The sequence below is a fragment of the Sturnus vulgaris genome, chromosome 5 (assembly GCF_052056855.1).
Source record: "Sturnus vulgaris isolate bStuVul1 chromosome 5, bStuVul1.hap1, whole genome shotgun sequence".
Lineage (NCBI taxonomy): Eukaryota > Metazoa > Chordata > Aves > Passeriformes > Sturnidae > Sturnus > Sturnus vulgaris.
The window spans coordinates 4,755,321-4,771,175 of record NC_142247.1 but is presented as its reverse complement, the minus strand read 5'-3'; the positions used below and the strand labels follow the sequence as shown (position 1 = coordinate 4,771,175).

Genomic DNA, 15,855 nt, shown 5'->3' with positions numbered 1-15,855 from the left:
GTTGCGCAATCAGAGCCAGCAGTTAGTCGGCAGCTGAAATCCTGCGCTGCATTTTGATGGCAGGAGGTGGGGGCGGCTGTGAGAGCAGAGACAGAAAATCAGGGCTCAGCGAGGAACAGCAGTGCCAAGGTACAGCTTAAGGAACCAGCCCGGTTAAATCAGTGCATGGGGGCTGCTACTGGAATCGGTCATCAAGACAGAGAAAAAAATATTAGCAGTGGAAGCAAGTGCTTTCCAGGCAATCTAAGAGCAGCTACGTGAGCAGAGACAGCTGCTTCCAAATGGGAATGCTGCTGGAGAATGGCTCACTCCAGCTGCATAACAGAAAAAGGCAAGGAAAGATGTAGAAAAACGGATCAATTCCAGGACAGCAATCAAAATTAAAATGCCTTTCATTTCAAGCAACTGAAAGTTAGTTGGCTTCTTTACAGTTTCTAATTAACTTGCAGGTTCTGTGGGCTGCAGGGTACTCTCAAAGCATTTATTCAGCAAGGTTTATGAGGCACAGGAGGCTGTTACAAGAATCAGATCCTACCTGTGTTTTCTCCAGTGTGAAATAAGAGCAATGCTTGTGCAGTCAGTGAGTTTGCTGCTTACTGACACCAGAAAGAATGAGATAAGGAACTCAGTGAGTTCCTTATGAGTGAGTTCACTGATGGCACGGACATCTGCAATACAAAACACAAGGATTATAGAGCATCACGCTTTCAGAGCACATATCCCCAGTGCAGGAGGGTGCCAAATAGGTCCTGTTCTGTCTTCTGCTGCTGGACAGGAGACCCTCTGAAGCCCCTAACAGTGGCCGGACTTTTCTGAGGATCAGTGGCAAATCTCTTGCTAAAAGCAATGCAGGCTGTTGTTCCCAGGGCCAAATCAGTCTCTGTTAGTATCCATGGATTACCATCCCTACTCTGGGCTACAGAACACAGAGGTGGTTTCTTTCTCTAGCCTAGAAAAAAACCAAGACTAAGTGGTAGTCTTAATTGCTAAGTGGTAGCAATAGGTCTGGTGCAGACACAGATCCAGCCAGGCCCCAGTGGAGCCCCTAGAGCCACCTACCATGGCTGGAGCTGTCTGGCCAAAGTCCTGGGGCTGCATCAGGCTGGCTCAGAGGTCCTTGTGTGCAAAGCGTGTGGCCAGCACGACTCCTGTCACTGGCTGGAGGAGCAGGGCAGGTGAATGGCACAGAGGGTGAAAGCCATGCTGCTCCAGTACCCCCTCTGCAAACAGGTCCCTTGCACAGTGGGGCAGTGACCTGTGGCACAGCCCACAAGTGCTCCACAGGGACAGGACAGAGTGTGCAGGACGCCTACAGGGCTGCCACCTGTCTGGGGCAGCAGCTTCATGGAGCAAGACACCAGCCAGCAGCCCTGGGCAGGTCAGATGAAGACACAAAGGCTGCCAGCCCCCAGCCCTGCTTGGCCACCTGATGCCATCCCTGCAGCTAGGGACGAGATTTGAGGGAAGAGTGGGAGGCAAAGCTGCTGGAGCCGAAGAGCAGAAGAGCCAGCACTGCAGCCAGTGGTTCTGAGGTGGGAGAGCAGCACAGGGATTTGGCATCACACTGCCCTAGGTACTTGGTCTAAACTCCTCCAGGAAGGCACCCCCTGCCTGACCTCCCAAAAGCACAGCCTGGGGGCACTTGCTGTCAGTGAGCATGGGGGGAGAGCACCCAAGCAAGACTCTTCCAAAAGCCGGGCAAGGTTGAGGCATAACACATTTCCTTATGCTTTACTGCAGGGAGGCTGAGGGGAGCCAACAGCGTGTGTGTGAGCCCAGTCCCTCAGCACAGACACGTATGTGGCCAGCATGGAGCAGCAGAGCAGGGCCACAGGCGCTCCCTGCCGGGATTGTCCCTGCACTGTGCTCCCTGTTCAGCCCGGCACAAGCCCAGCACCCCGTGTCAGACCCTGAGCAGGTCTTAAGTGTTTTCCAGCACTTGCCTTAAGTGTTTTCCAGCAGTTCCTGCCATAATTCCACATTGTAATGTGGTGGGACTGCATCCCACCTGCACCCTCAAGGGGCCAGGTAGGCATTCTCCAGCCTGGAGCACCCAAACTTTCCTCTAGCCCTGCCCAGCAGCACAGTCAGGTAGAGATATAGCACAGGGCTCTTTAGCCTGCCCTCTGCAAGGACCAATCTGCAACCATGAATCCAGAAAAACTAGGCTGTTGCAGAGCTGCAAAGGTCAGGTCCAAGGTTCAGCCTCTTGTATCAGCAGCTGTCGAAGAAGAAAAACTAGGGCAATGGCATTTCCACTGGCATGAGATGAAAGCCCTGATTAGTAGTGATTACTTTAAAAGCACTGTTGATTTAAGAAGACACAGATCAGGTGTTATGAAACCCTCATGTATTCTGCCTGCATTTGTCCACAAATATGCCCAGAGATCCCAAGAGTTTAGCATATGCAGAAACTGGGCTGTCTTCCTGCCTCACCCCTACAGGAACAAATTTGATGAAACCTCAGGGGCAAGAAGAACAAGAAGTGCACTCCCAGGAACATCTTTTAAAACTGCAGCCCCCAAGTCAATGCACTGGGGTCAGCACCCTCTGCAGGGCAGCACAGGAGGAGAGGACTCATGCTGGCAGTGGCTGAAATGCCTACAGCCTACTCCACTCCTAGTGCCTTGGCTCCTGTACCTATTATCAACCAGTCATCTCTGCCCTTCATCCCTGTCCCTGTCTCATTCACTGTTGCCTCTCTTCTCAAAATTTCTGCTGAGTACTTATCTATCACTCTCTCCATTTCTCTGCTGCCACAACCTTCAGTATCAATTATCCATCCTTCAGGCATCTCCTTGCTCTCAGCTTCCTGGCACCCCCTGTGCAGCATCTCAGGCTGTCCTTTCCTTTTCCAAAAGGAACCACTGTAAGAAAAACCTCTTCCCTGAGTTGATCCAAATTGATTATTTGCTCCTTATTTTCCAATTTGTGTTACTTAACGTTGGGAAGATTTTTGCCCTTGCAGATTTGCTGGCCCTCTCTCCAGAGCACGGCAAGCAGCTGGCGTGCAGCAGCTGGCTGCAGGAGGATGGAAGTCACTGGCACTCCCAGGGTGACACATACATCCAGCCAGGTCTGTTCAACATGCAAACGCCCAACTCACCTGAACCCAGAGCAGGTCTCCCCCAGGCAAACCCCTCCCGTCCCACTGGAGTCCAGGCAGGGAATCCACTGAGTGCCAAAGAGATACAGCAAGAGTTAAGGCAGAGACTACGCTCTCTCCTCCTCCTGTCCCACCCCTTCCACCAGCTCCCCCCATCAAATTATCACCCAGCTCATGTGTGGGTGGTGGGACGTAGGGAAGGGAGGTGCATCAGGGCAGAACTTTCTCCCCTGTTCCCTTAGAGCATGCACCTCTCCAGACCTTGAACTGTGGCCCTGACAAGAAAGTAAGATGAGAAAGCAGCCACAGGCGGGCAAGGTAAAGGCCCAGGGTTTGTAAATATCAGCTACAGCAGTCAGGGAGTAACTGCAAGTCCTCTTGATCTCTGCAGGGCAGGAACTCTTCCCTTGCAGACCCCACAGATGGCCCAGGCTGGCTGCCACATATTCCCGCTGTTCTAGGGCTCCACCACTTCAGTGGGGTAGGGGCATCCCTCAATGTCATCCTACAAACATGCAGAATGAATGTCCACAGAACATTACATTAAACCTTCTGTGGCCAAGCTCAAGTCTCACCAACACCATCAGGGAGGTGGAGCAAAAGGCAAAGCATGGGTGAAGAAGGAACATTTGCTCTGGAATCACACAGCCCTCTCCATGCCTGTGCCACATGCTGAGAACACAAACACAGCTCATGGGACAGAGCTGTCAGGAAGGAGAGGCACTGCTGGAGTCTTCATAACATCTGGGTGCTCACTAGAAGTGAGCAATCCCTCTGTGGCTTTGCCCTGGCAGATTTCTTTGTATCCATCTCAGCCCTGATGTGTTTTCCCAGAGCTTCTCATGACCAACACCAGCAGCAGTCATTCCAGTTCATTGTTCTCAAGGTACTTCAACTCAGCTTTTCTCTTTTTTTAATGGCTGTGTTTAATGCTATCACTCTTTTGTCTTTTGCTTTGTCTGCTAATGTGCCTGCCAAATTCCTATTGATCTTTTTATGCACCCATGTGGCCAAACCAGAGCGGCATGGAGGAGGGAACAGGAACGGGGCACATATCCAACACATGCTCAGCTGCATCTGGACTCACCAGAGGAGCATTTCTCAGCCCCTCAGTGAGAAACACAGGAGCTGACAAAAGTCCTCAGTGCCACAGCGTGTGGAAGAAGTAGGTTTATCTGCCTGCACATTCTATAGAGATTGTTTGTAATGCCATCTCTAGAAACTCCTCCATGGGTGCTAGAAGCCAGTGAATCAGATCCCATTAGAGCACGCTGGATTGCCCTGGGGACAAATGATGCTGGAGAGATATGTAAGGGGAATCAACTCTGGACTGAGTGGGATCCTAAGGATAAACCACTGAGGCCAGTTCTGGAGGCAGTAAGGAAAAACATCTCCACTTACTTGGGGCTGTTTCTGGGATTAAACTTTCCAAGCATGCCATTTTCAAAGCTCTTGGCTTTCACCTACCCCATGGACTGGTTGAGTGGAGTGGTCCCATACCCAAAGAAATACAGGCTCTCCCTTGTGAGATCTGGCATCAACATCAGACAGGACAGGTTCCATCTTCTGCCTTTTAGGGGCTATCTCCAAAGTCCTGGAAGACTGCAAAGTGAGGAGCATGTGCTGGCTTTGAATCGCCTCTGATCCTACTCATAGAGGACAATGCCACTGCCTGTCACAGAGGATTGGCATGACCCAGCACAACTGAGGAAAAGGTGCAATAGAGGTTATCCAGATATGAAAAGGGGATTGAGATAAGCCTAGGTAAGCAGAGCTGACCTAAAAACTTGATTTATCTGTACTGAACTGTTTCACAGGAACATCGTAGGGGTTTTGCAAAGATGTAGATGGGAAATGACCTGTGACATTAAGGTAAAACAAGAAGCAAGTCAACCTAAATGAAAACTTTATCCAGCTATGTGCGAAAATCATTCTCCAGGAGGGGAAAAAAGGCTATTTCTGTTTGCCAGCCTGGAAGGTACCAGAAGTTACACTCGGGCTTCAGAGTTTCCCACCAGGCAATAATTCACAGGGTTTTAAAATCATGCTATGGGCAGGGGCACATTTATCTCATCACCCCAGCTTCCATGTGAGGGATTTCACTGGTGTGATGACCCAGGTTGAAAAACAAAAATCACATTCTGAGCAGCTCAGCTGGTGGGCTACAGACCGTGCTCAGTCCCCTCCCGAGAGAGAAAGGAAAGGGATGATGCACTCCCTGACCACCAGTTGACACCTTCACTGGCAGAGTCAGCCCTGAGCAGGCACTCTGGGCTGAGCAGCTGTGCAGGTAGGAGAAGGCTGCTAAAGGATGTGACAATCTGACTGCAGGACACCTCACGATGTGGGCTCTTCCTCTATAAGTGTGGGTGAGGTTGCTCTTAAACACTCATCCTCTAAAGAGAAGCACTGTTTGCAATAAAATCCTGGAAGTGTCCAAAGCACTTCCCCCAAAAGTCAGCATGAACCCCTCCCAGCTCTGGGACCCTCTGTTGTGAGCAGCTCACACACCAGCAGCACCCAGATCTCCACAGCTCTCCCACAGCACCTCATGAGGAAGCCCCATCACTGCACCCAAGGGAGCACAGGAGAACTGGGAAAGCACAGCTGTCCAACCACACTGAGGTACCCACTCCCTCTGCAGCTGCCAGCTCAGAGCCAGCTGCACAGGTTTCCATTTCTTCTCATGAGCAGAGGAGGAAAACTCTCTTTGAAAGGACCAGATTCCCCCAGCCTGCCAGGCTCTGGGCAGCTGGGGACCAGAACTCAGCCTTTGCCTCAATGCATGGCTGACCCCAACCTCAGACCTGCCCCACACCTCCTCAGAGGTGTCCTCCTCCCTATCCTGCTCACCACCTGCCAGCTGGCAGTTCCCTCTTGCATCTCCTTTTACCATTTCTTTTCTCAGAACACATGCTGGCTTTTCCCATCATCTGAGTGTCCCCACCCTTTCCTCTCTTTCAGGCAGCTCTGACATGCCTGCTGAAGAGCCAGCCCAGAGGAGGAGGCTGCCAACCTCAGCCCACGCCAGGGCCATGCTCCCTGGCAGCAGTGAGTCCTCGGTCCCTGAGCCAGTAAAACACAAGGCTTCAAGCCAAAACGAGTCAAATCTCCCCCTAGCCCAGATTTTGGGAGAGGTCTGACACGCTGTGGATGAACCCAAACTGTGCTTTACAAACATTAGAGGCTGCAGAGGCAGTGGCTGGGACAGTTGTTGGACGCACTGGAGCCTGCAGCCCTGGCTGCCCCCTCGCTGAGCCACCTGCAGAAGAAACCACCACTGCCCTCGTTTGTCCAGACTAATCCTGTCTTTTAACACTTTTGCTAACAGAATAGGAAAAATGCTGATTGCCCCGTGGGCACAACGCTGTTGCTTCGTTGGTTGAGAACATGCCTTGCTGACTGAACACTATGTTTGCAGGGGATTTTCCCCTAGGCATTGGTATAATTTATTTTTCATGTTTATGGCTAATTTCTGCTTGAGTAAGCCTGTGACTTCTGACAACAGTTTCACTGTAACTAATCACAAGTGAACATAACCAAAGCAACAAGAGCTAATGAGGCCCTACAGAACCTTGATGGGCTCCAGCAGCCACAGCTTTGCTCCTGTGCTGGGCTCCCAGGGAGGAGGAGGCTGCCAGGAGCCTTTATCTGTGAAAGTACAGGCAGGGTGAGACATCCCCTGTTTCACAGCATCCCTGCTATGGGAGAGGATGAGGCAAGGAAAAATAGAAGCCCAGCGTCAGCAATAAAGGTGGTCAGGAGGAGGGACTGGCAATGCTGGGGAGCCATCTGTAGTCTAACAGCCTCTCTGAGTTGCACATCAGAGACAGAGGATCACAGAATAAAGGCAGGCAGAGGACACATGGGTATGTGCCTGTTTGCTCCTGCTTTCCCTCCCTGCTCCCTCAGGGCAGCTGAGCCTGGTGTTGAGGGACATGTGACAGCAAACACCTCCATGCATGGGGCACAAGGACACAAAGGACAAGGTCAGATGGAGACACAGAGAGGCGCCTGCAGCTGCTGCCCAAGGTGTTGCAACTCTGGGCAGGTCAGATGGAGACAGGGGTAACAAAACCACTGGTAACTTCTTGGAAGTAACAGCTTCTCCAGTGTGCCTTTGTGCTCTCCCAGATGCTTCCCTTATCTGCTCCATGCAGATCCCCTCTGGCAGGCAGCTAACCATGTTAGCACACAAGGGCTCAGACAAATGCCCTGCTCTGGGGGATATGCTCATTTGCACCCGCCTGTAGGATACACTTAACAGATTATTTGGGGATCTCTGCTTCACAGGATTATGTATCCCGTGAGTTAACATCTTCATCTTACTCTGTTCTCTCCATTTATGAACCATGGCACCCAACACATCCACCTTTCTTATCACCAAAATGTGCAACACAGCTCACAATACATCATTCTGCAATAGCCATGGAAAACTGCCTCGTAGTTACCACCAAAAGCAAAAGGAAAAAGAAATCTCAAGCATCTGCTCAAACATCCCAAGATTTGGGATGCTCTCCATGACAGTAGATGCATCCTCATCCATGGGTCTGCCCTTGAGTCTCTCCCCTGCCCTATGTGAGCATCTCCATCCATGGACAAGGAAAGCAGAGTTTTCTCCCCAAGCACCACTAACACGAAAAGGGAAAACTAGAGCCTTTTTTTCATGGATGGACATGGACAGGTTATCCTTTCCAAGCAACAATGACCTGAGGCAGAATCTCAGGGACTTCTTTATTTTTAGGTAACTTATTATTTGAAAAAAAAGAAAACAAAAAACCAAACAAAAAAAACCAAACAAAAACAAACAAAAAACCACAAAAAACCCCAGAAAACCAAAACCCAACTAACCAAAAACCAAATAAAAAACATGATCATCACCACAAAACAATCCATGAAAAAAAAGGCTCTTTAATCTCATGCCTATTATCCAGTAAGTAATGGGTTGAATTCTTGGGCTAATTTGTAGGTTTTGGATTCTGAAGGTGGAAAATACGCCGTGACCACACACCTCTTTCTAAAGGTAGATCAGCATCTCCCAGCTGGCAAAAATATAGTGCAAATTCCACAGACTGCAATGCTGATCTTGAATGCAATGAACATCCCTTTCACCATATTCCAAACCATAAACGATCATTATATGCTGAAAATGCCATATTCTGAATTTTACCAAAAATTCTTTTCAAGCTTGGAGTCTTAAAAGTGCTGTGAAAAAAATGTCATGTCTGGAAATTTCAAATAAATTAATTTCAGATTTGGTCCATCAACCTTTTCAATGAGCAAGATAGAATATACTTGATTCATATTTCAAGCTAGGTATCATCAAATGTAATACTTTGCTTAAAGTCATGTCAGAAAAAAGACATTTAAGAGTATTCAGCAAAACCTTTGGTTCTCTTGCTTATCTGACCTGCCTAGCTCATCCAAAGCTTTGCAGCAATTGGGTCATGTAATAACAGAAGCTTGGGAGATTTCCTGGCTCATATATAACCAGATCAATAAACCACATGCCCAATTCACTGAACACCAGTCTATTTTGAAACAAAGCAAGTCAAAAGCCTTTCAGCAAACTCACACTTTGCCTACATGCAGCCAAGCAGACTTTTACATCAGCCAGATTTTAGAGAGAGCTGCAGACAACTACTGTTTTCTATTATGGTTAAAATATCTTCCCAGTGGGACAAATCTTTTATAGATATTACTGGAAAATGAAAGTATAAGTCTGTTTAAGGTTAAAATTACATGAATAAAAATATCTGTTGCTAGAGCTTCTGTATTGAACTCAGCTCTCTCCTTTGGACACATAATTTTTACCAGCCAGTTCCATACCCAAGAGGCAGGGCAGCTGGTTGGCTCTGTCTTCCATCATGTTGTGGATCTCTTCCAGAAGGGGCTTTTCCTGGATTTACCACTTCTTTACTGCCCTTAGCTCAGGCACGAGCACCATGAAGCACAGTAGTAGCAGGGGAATCTGGAGATCTGAGGCTTTGAGGCTGACCATGAAAATTGTGGTAACCAGTTGAGCTTCCAGCTTCCTGATTTCTCCAGAGGCAGAGAGGGAGGCATGCAGAAACTTGAGATATTGATGTGGGAGGTGCAGACTTACCAAGGGGGCAACCCATGGTTGTGCATGCAGCCTCTCATACCACATCAGGCTGTGCAGCCTTGCCATGCCCCTGCAACTGCTCCCACTCCTCCCTGTCTGTGCTGAACACAGGGGTCAGGGACCCATTGGTGGCACAATCCATTCTTGAACATTTGCAGGAGACAGGGAAAGAGAGGGATCCTGGGGGCTGAGGACTGTTTGTGAAACCTCACCCTGAAATCATGAGCTGTGCCAGGGATGGGATGCTCATCTGGAGCCTGGTTTTCTACCTCCCTGCTCCTCCAGTGCATTACAGGACAACCAGCAATGCATCACTCTGCAAGCAGGACAGACCCAGAGCACCAAGACTGATGGGAATTCCAATTTCTCCTCCATTCCAACTCTATGGCCTCAGCACAGACTGGTGAACTCAGCTGACCATAATGCTCAGGGGATCTGGAGCTTTCTCAGAGCAAGTCCTCAAGCCTCAGTTAAGGGCAGCATGGAAATCATCTTTATTTTCTCCATCTTTTTCCACCTTTTTCCAGGTGGTATTTGCTCCCAAGCAGCAAATCCCCTTAGCACCTGGTGCTCTTCCAAGTTTTACACCCTCCATGAGAACAAGTCCATAACTCTTTTCCAGGTAGACCTGTGTACCATCTCAGCTTTCCAGGCTCCAAGAATACTAAACTGGGGAAAACTAAGACCAAGAAAACCAAACTCGGGAACTCGTCATTGCCTAGAGGACTAAATCCTTCTAGAATTTAAGAGGATGGCCGGGTCCCCGTACCCTCGAGTCCCAGCGTCCCTCAGCCGGGTGCACCGCTCTGAGATCACCGCTCCCTGTGGGAGGCGGAGGGAAGGAAAGGAAGGAAAGGAAGGAAAGGAAGGAAAGGAAGGAAAGGAAGGAAAGGAAGGAAAGGAAGGAAAGGAAGGAAAGGAAGGCCAGGTGCCCTCGGGGCCCACAGCCCCTCAGCCGCTGCCGCCGCCCGCGGGGCCCGTTCCCTTGCCAAGGCTGAGGGCCTGGGGCCCCCTGGTGGCTAACGGGGCTGGTTGTGCTAATTCGCTTTAATTCGCTTTAATTCACGCCTTCCTGTGCCTGCCGCAGCAGAAACCTTGGCCGTAGCGTGGTGCCCACCTTGTGTGCTTCAGGAAGCTGAGCGCCTCCGGCTGCTGGCTCAGCTCCGTCCCGGCTCCAGCTTCCTCAGGTTTCCTGGGAGCCATCCAGCTTCCCAGGGTTACGTGTCCTCTGGCTGCCCTCCTCGGATGCTGGGGCTACAGCACTTCAAACACAAACTCTTTGAGTGTTATTTCTTTTACCCAAACAGCCTGGAAACGAGGGGCCCTGTTTGTTGACATAACATGCAGGTTCTGTTTGCAGCACTCAGCCCTTCTTCCATTCACAGGAAAGCCAAAACAATGTTCCAGAGCACCTGGAAGGTAGACAGCACGGAAGAAAAAACAGACCTGCAGAGGTGAGGGAGAGCTGCCCATGATCCCTTCACTTGCAAGAAGAAAACACAAATCCACGTTCTCCTCTCAGACCCCAGGAACAGCCCAGTGACTCACCAGACAGATGACATTTCTGTCTGAGAGCTGGCAGTGGCTCCAGCAGAAGGTGGCATTGCACTTCACCGGGGTACCCCATTCCTATCTCTTAGAGAAGCCTCTAAACCACTGTTCTCTGTTTTCCTTCCTACCCTAACAAAGCTTTCTCTCCTCTGGCCACCTTCCCATATCACTGTGCAACAGGGATCCAGACCTGGATGCCCAGCACAGCTCGGCTGACACACATCTCACATAAAATGCTGTTGGCAAGGAATGCCAGTGGGACAAAATAGAGACAGCAGATCTAGTCAGGAAAAACATAGATTTAATGGAATGAATGGAGAAGCTCCCGAAGTCCACACTGGAGCCACAGCTCTGAGATTCTGACACTCCTTACTCCAGGGTCAGTCCTTCCTTTCTGCCCGCCAGAAGCCTGGGGATGCTCAGGAACACTGGTGCTTGATGTGCCCCTTCAGAGCTCTGTCCAGGAAGAGAATTAAGGTGCATCGCCAACTCCACACAGACCATCTCCATGGCAGCCTCTTTCTCAGCCTTTCAAATCCTCCAGAGAAGGGAGGTCAGCCCAGGAATCCCCGTCTTCTTGGCAAGTGAAGAATCCTTGTGTTATCCAACAGGTGGCAAATGCTGTATAGAAACCATCCTGGGGGGAGGGAAGGAAAGCCACACTGGTCCTAGCAGTGAGATTCGAGCTCTGTCAGCATCAGGAGGCCAGCTCTGGTGGAGGGGAGGGGCTGTTCTGTGCCTGGCCTGGAGGGCAAGTCTTCAAGTGGGCAGGTGAGTTGACGGAACCTCTGAAAGGCAAAGACAGGCACTTAACACAGCTGCAAGGACAAAAAGTGACCTGGGCCCTCCCCTACCAGTCATGGGTTTCATTCAGCCAGCCAGGCCCACCTGCAGATCTGGTCCCTAAATGCCAGAGATGTCCAAAATAATGACAATACTTCAGAAACTGAGGGGATAAACTCATCTTCCAAGCACTTGTCCCAAGGCAAACACTGAACACATGAGATATCTAACACAGGGATAATGTAGGAAAGCTCTGTCCTCCATTTGCTCCAGGCCAGGGCTAGAAAACAATCTGAAGGAAGGTTGGTGACCAAGTACCTCAAGGTCATGCCCTCCATCAGCACAGAGCCTGTGCACACAGGATTGGCTTTAACTGGCACAAGTTCATAAGGGGTTACTCTCATACCACATCATGCTGTGCAGCCTTGCCATGCCCCTGCAACTGCTCCCACTCCTCCCTGTCTGTGCTGGACACAGGGGTCAGGGGCCCATTGGTGGCACAATCCATTCTTGAACATTTGCAGGAGACTCAGGGGCGGGACTCTTTGTGAAATCTCACCCTGAAATCATGAGCTGTGCCAGGGATGGGATGCTCATCTGCAACAAGGCCTGGTTTTCTACCTCCCTGCTCCTCCAGTGCATTACAGGACAACCAGCAATGCATCACTCTGCAAGCAGGACAGACCCAGAGCACCAAGACTGATGGGAATTCCAAATTCTCCTCCATTCCAACTCTATGGCCTCAGCACAGACTGGTGAACTCAGCTGACCATAATGCTCAGGGGATCTGGAGCTTTCTCAGAGCAAGTCCTCAAGCCTCAGTTAAGGGCAGCATGGAGATCATCTTTATCCTCTCCATCTAATGACCTTTTTCCTGGTAGTACTTGAAAATAGTCAGAAGAAATAAAAAAGGGTACCATGAGGCAGCAGCCAGCTTGAAGCAGCCTCAAACAAGGGAAAACTTAAAAAAACCCAGGTCTGTTATAGCAATTATCTCATTAAATTGATTTATTCTGGGCTCCTTGGTAATCAACCTGCAACACAAATGATTCTGCTGCAGGACTGGAGTTCAACACAGAAGCACAGCCCATGCCCTGATCCCAGAGCACCAACCTCACCTCTCTGAGGGAACCTTTGATGGTGGAGAGTTTGTAGACAATCCAGAGAGGGATGCACACCATGGAGGAGAGGGCCAGCAGCCAGCCCAGGGTGTCTCCCCACCATGGGTACACATACTTCTTGTTGTACGTCAACGGGGTGTATTTGATCAAAGAAAACAGGAAGGTTGCCTGGCAAGGTGAAAGAGACCAAGAAAAAAAGAGAAAGAAAATCAACACCATGATCAAAACAGAGACTCATGGTAAAAAGGAGTACCTCAGGGCAGCAACATAGGAGACATATGTTAAACAGGGTTTGCTGGGACAGCCCCCATGGGCAATACTGGTCATGGCATCAAGGAATCTGTCCCACCAGCAAACATCTCTGTCACAGCTGAGCCTCTCCCCATTGTTGAGCCCTACATCTGGCCCCCAAAGCTACAAGCACAAAAGGCATCCACAGTCCAGGCCACATAACCCCCTATACATAAGCACATCCCTCTGTATATATGTAGGTGTCTATCTCAGAGGCACCCAGCTCTGCCCATCTTCCTCCCCACAGCTCTTCCTCCTGTGTGTCCTCACCATGCAAACCGCAGGGGTGATGAAAAGCCAGCAGTATTTGATGATGGGCCATGGCCTGTACCCGATCATATCTTCAATGTTATCATAGAAACGCTCAGCACCTGCAGAAGAGGGCAAGGATGGGATCCCTCACTGCCACCAGGGAAGGAAGGCAGCAAGGTCTGCATGTCCAGGGTCCTGTTTCACCACTGTTTAAGTGCAATAACCTCAGCATACTCAACAGTCGGGTCAGGAAGCTCCTCGGGAGGTGTGGCCAGCTTCAGTCTTTGTCCTGGACTAAATTCCTATACCTCCAAAACAGCTCAGTAGGTCAGCAGGGCCAGCCTCTCAGCATCTCCAAGGCTAAGACCTCAGCCCAGGTTTTTACCCATACTTGGTGACTGTCAAGATTGAGAGATGTCTCTCAGAAATGTTTGAGCCTCAAGCCCTCTGAACACAGGTTAAGATTTTTCAGACAGCTCCAATTCCCCAAGGAAAGAGGGTCTCAAAAGCAGGAGTACATAGGAACATGTAGGGGATATCTGCCAAGCAGATCCCCCAGGGTGTTCCTGTGAGGAAGTTCCTGCCAGTTGAGTCCAGGGGCACCAAAACCAAGGTTTAGATTCTGCCTTGCACTGCGAAGCAATTACCAAGTTGAGCTACCGACCAGCATTTTGAGAATGAACCAGACAAGACTGTGAGAGGCCAGAGCTGTGGAACCCCCCCTAGTTCATACTCACCATAGACCCAGGCGATGCAGAGAGTCTCAAAGATGGCCACAAAGAGCAGGCACATGCCACTGGCAGCATAGTAATCAAAGAGCTGGAAGACATACATCCCACCCTGGGAAGGCCCAAGTGGGCAACAAGGTGAGAGAGAAGGGAGAGCAATCAGGCAAAGAGCTATAGCCAGAGCAGGAAACAAACTCAGTATCTTTCCAGAGCTGAAGGCATCTCCCTCTCTGGGACAGAGTTTTAGCCATACAGAAAAGGCACATCCCTTGTGCCCAAGGCCTGACAGAGACATGCAGACACCCTGCTGCTCTCAGGACTCTCTGCAACCTCGCATTTCAGTGCAGGGCAGCACAGCAGATGGCAACTGACTGCCAGAGATTATGAGGATGTTTTAGGAGAAGACAAAACCTAGGCAGCTCTTGTAGCTGGAAGTGAAGATGGAAACCCCCTTTAAGATATGCAATCCATCTGATTGACTTTAAAGTCCCAATTTGCAGAGGGAAATAACTGCATGCACCCTGGCTGTTTCACTGCCCAGGTCTGCAGGTCTGCCTACAAAATGGGCCTGTGGGTTAGTCCAGGCATGATGTTGCACATACAACATCAGAGACAGCTTTTTCAAAAGCTGTGCCCAAATCAAAACAGAAAGTGCCAAGAGCATTCTGACAGCATCAATCCACACACGCATATTTCTAAGCAGAGTTAAAAGTTTCAAACAAGAACAGTTTAGCTCCCAGGCAATTAATCACAAGGATAATAAAGAGCATATCAGTATAATAGATAAGGGGTGCACTCCAGGCCTGATAAGTTTCCTTATACCAAGTGTTCCTGTAACTCCATTCAGGAAGGGAGGACAAGGGCACTACCCTTCCCATGCAACAGACTACAGCTGTAAAGTTTGGTCTGTATCAAGATAATTTTATAACCAAAACATAGGCTGTCCAGAGCTCCAGGTACCAGTCTTGGCAGGAGAAGTATCAGGACTGTGACTGCCACAAGGGATAAGGGCTGGAAGGGAAAACATGAATGGCATGAGAAGGGCAGGCAGCAGGATAGGACTCAGCAGCAAGCTCTTGGCCCCAGGGCAGACCTCACCATCCACCAGGTCCCACTCTGTCCTGTCAAGCACCATGCAGGTGATTCTGAGCCCAAAATACCTCTGTGAGCATCACCAAGCCAACCAGATATGAGAGGATGGAGACCAGCAGGATGAGGGTCTCCCGGCGGTTCTTCTTGCGGAAGATGGTGGGGTACATGTCCACAAGAGCTGTCACAAGACTCTCCACACAGACAAACTGCAAAGAAGCAGACATCCCACCTCTGTCAGCCCATCCTGACCAGCTTTCCAGCCCCACTGGCTCCCTCTCAGCCAAGTTGAAGCCGGTCCTGAAGAGGGAGTGGCTTTTGTCTGGTAGGTAATAACTCCCCTCCTGCAGTTTTACCTGGCTGTCCAGTCCCAGCAAAACAACCATCAGGAAGAAGAAGCACGCCCAGAGTGGGGAGAAGGGCAGCATGACCACAGCCCGAGGGTAGGCGATGAATGCCAGGCCAGGCCCTGCAGGGAGAAGGGCTTTCAGAGCAATGGCACAGCATCAGCACAGCACAGCTGGTTCAGACCTGCCTGAGGCAGCCACTCAGCCAAGGCACAGCTTGTGGCCATGCAGCCTGTCACTCCAGTAATATCCGTGCTGTGCATGAAACTCAGGCTCCTGGAGCAGGGGAGGAGAAGCAGGAAGGGAGATAAGGGGACACAGCAACCTCTGGCTGCTTCACTTGCAAGGACTGGGAGCTGGGGAAGACTGAGCCCAGGGAGCACAGCACAAGCCTGGGCGTGCACCATGCAGTCACCTCAGCACCCTCCCCACAAGAGACAGCAGCTAACTAACCCTAGCCCTCACCATTAGAGGCAGTTTT

At 50.2% G+C, this 15,855-nt stretch overlaps 2 protein-coding genes across 9 annotated transcripts in view; both read right to left on the bottom strand.

Annotated features, from left to right (window-relative positions):
- SLC6A12 (solute carrier family 6 member 12) overlaps window positions 1-10,908 on the bottom strand; it is a 45,532-nt gene extending 34,624 nt beyond the window's left edge. Inside the window, exons 1-2 of one of the 3 annotated variants that reach the window (XM_014869981.2) lie at window positions 3,107-3,218; window positions 536-668 (exon numbers count right to left, since the gene is read on the bottom strand). Coding sequence is in view for 1 of the 3 variants with exons in the window: in XM_088164658.1 (XP_088020784.1) it covers window positions 10,330-10,415 (86 nt within the window). In the remaining 2 variants the exon portion in view is untranslated. Of the gene's footprint in view, window positions 1-535; window positions 669-3,106; window positions 3,230-10,329 lie in introns of those variants that run through there. The other 2 variants (XM_088164658.1, XM_088164659.1) reach the window with 2 other exon arrangements.
- Window positions 10,909-11,044: 136 nt separating this feature from the next.
- Window positions 11,045-15,855, bottom strand: part of LOC106849409 (sodium- and chloride-dependent GABA transporter 2) — a 38,353-nt gene continuing 33,542 nt past the window's right edge. For 3 of the 6 annotated variants that reach the window (XM_088164653.1, XM_088164654.1, XM_088164655.1), the window contains 6 exons: window positions 15,384-15,496; window positions 15,099-15,236; window positions 13,948-14,050; window positions 13,229-13,329; window positions 12,665-12,835; window positions 11,045-11,551 (listed from right to left, as the gene is read on the bottom strand). In XM_088164653.1, the coding sequence (XP_088020779.1) occupies window positions 11,432-11,551; window positions 12,665-12,835; window positions 13,229-13,329; window positions 13,948-14,050; window positions 15,099-15,236; window positions 15,384-15,496 (746 nt within the window). In that variant the 3' untranslated portion in view covers window positions 11,045-11,431. Of the gene's footprint in view, window positions 11,552-12,659; window positions 12,836-13,228; window positions 13,330-13,947; window positions 14,051-15,098; window positions 15,237-15,383; window positions 15,497-15,855 lie in introns of all 6 variants that reach the window. The other 3 variants (XM_088164652.1, XM_088164657.1, XM_088164656.1) reach the window with 3 other exon arrangements.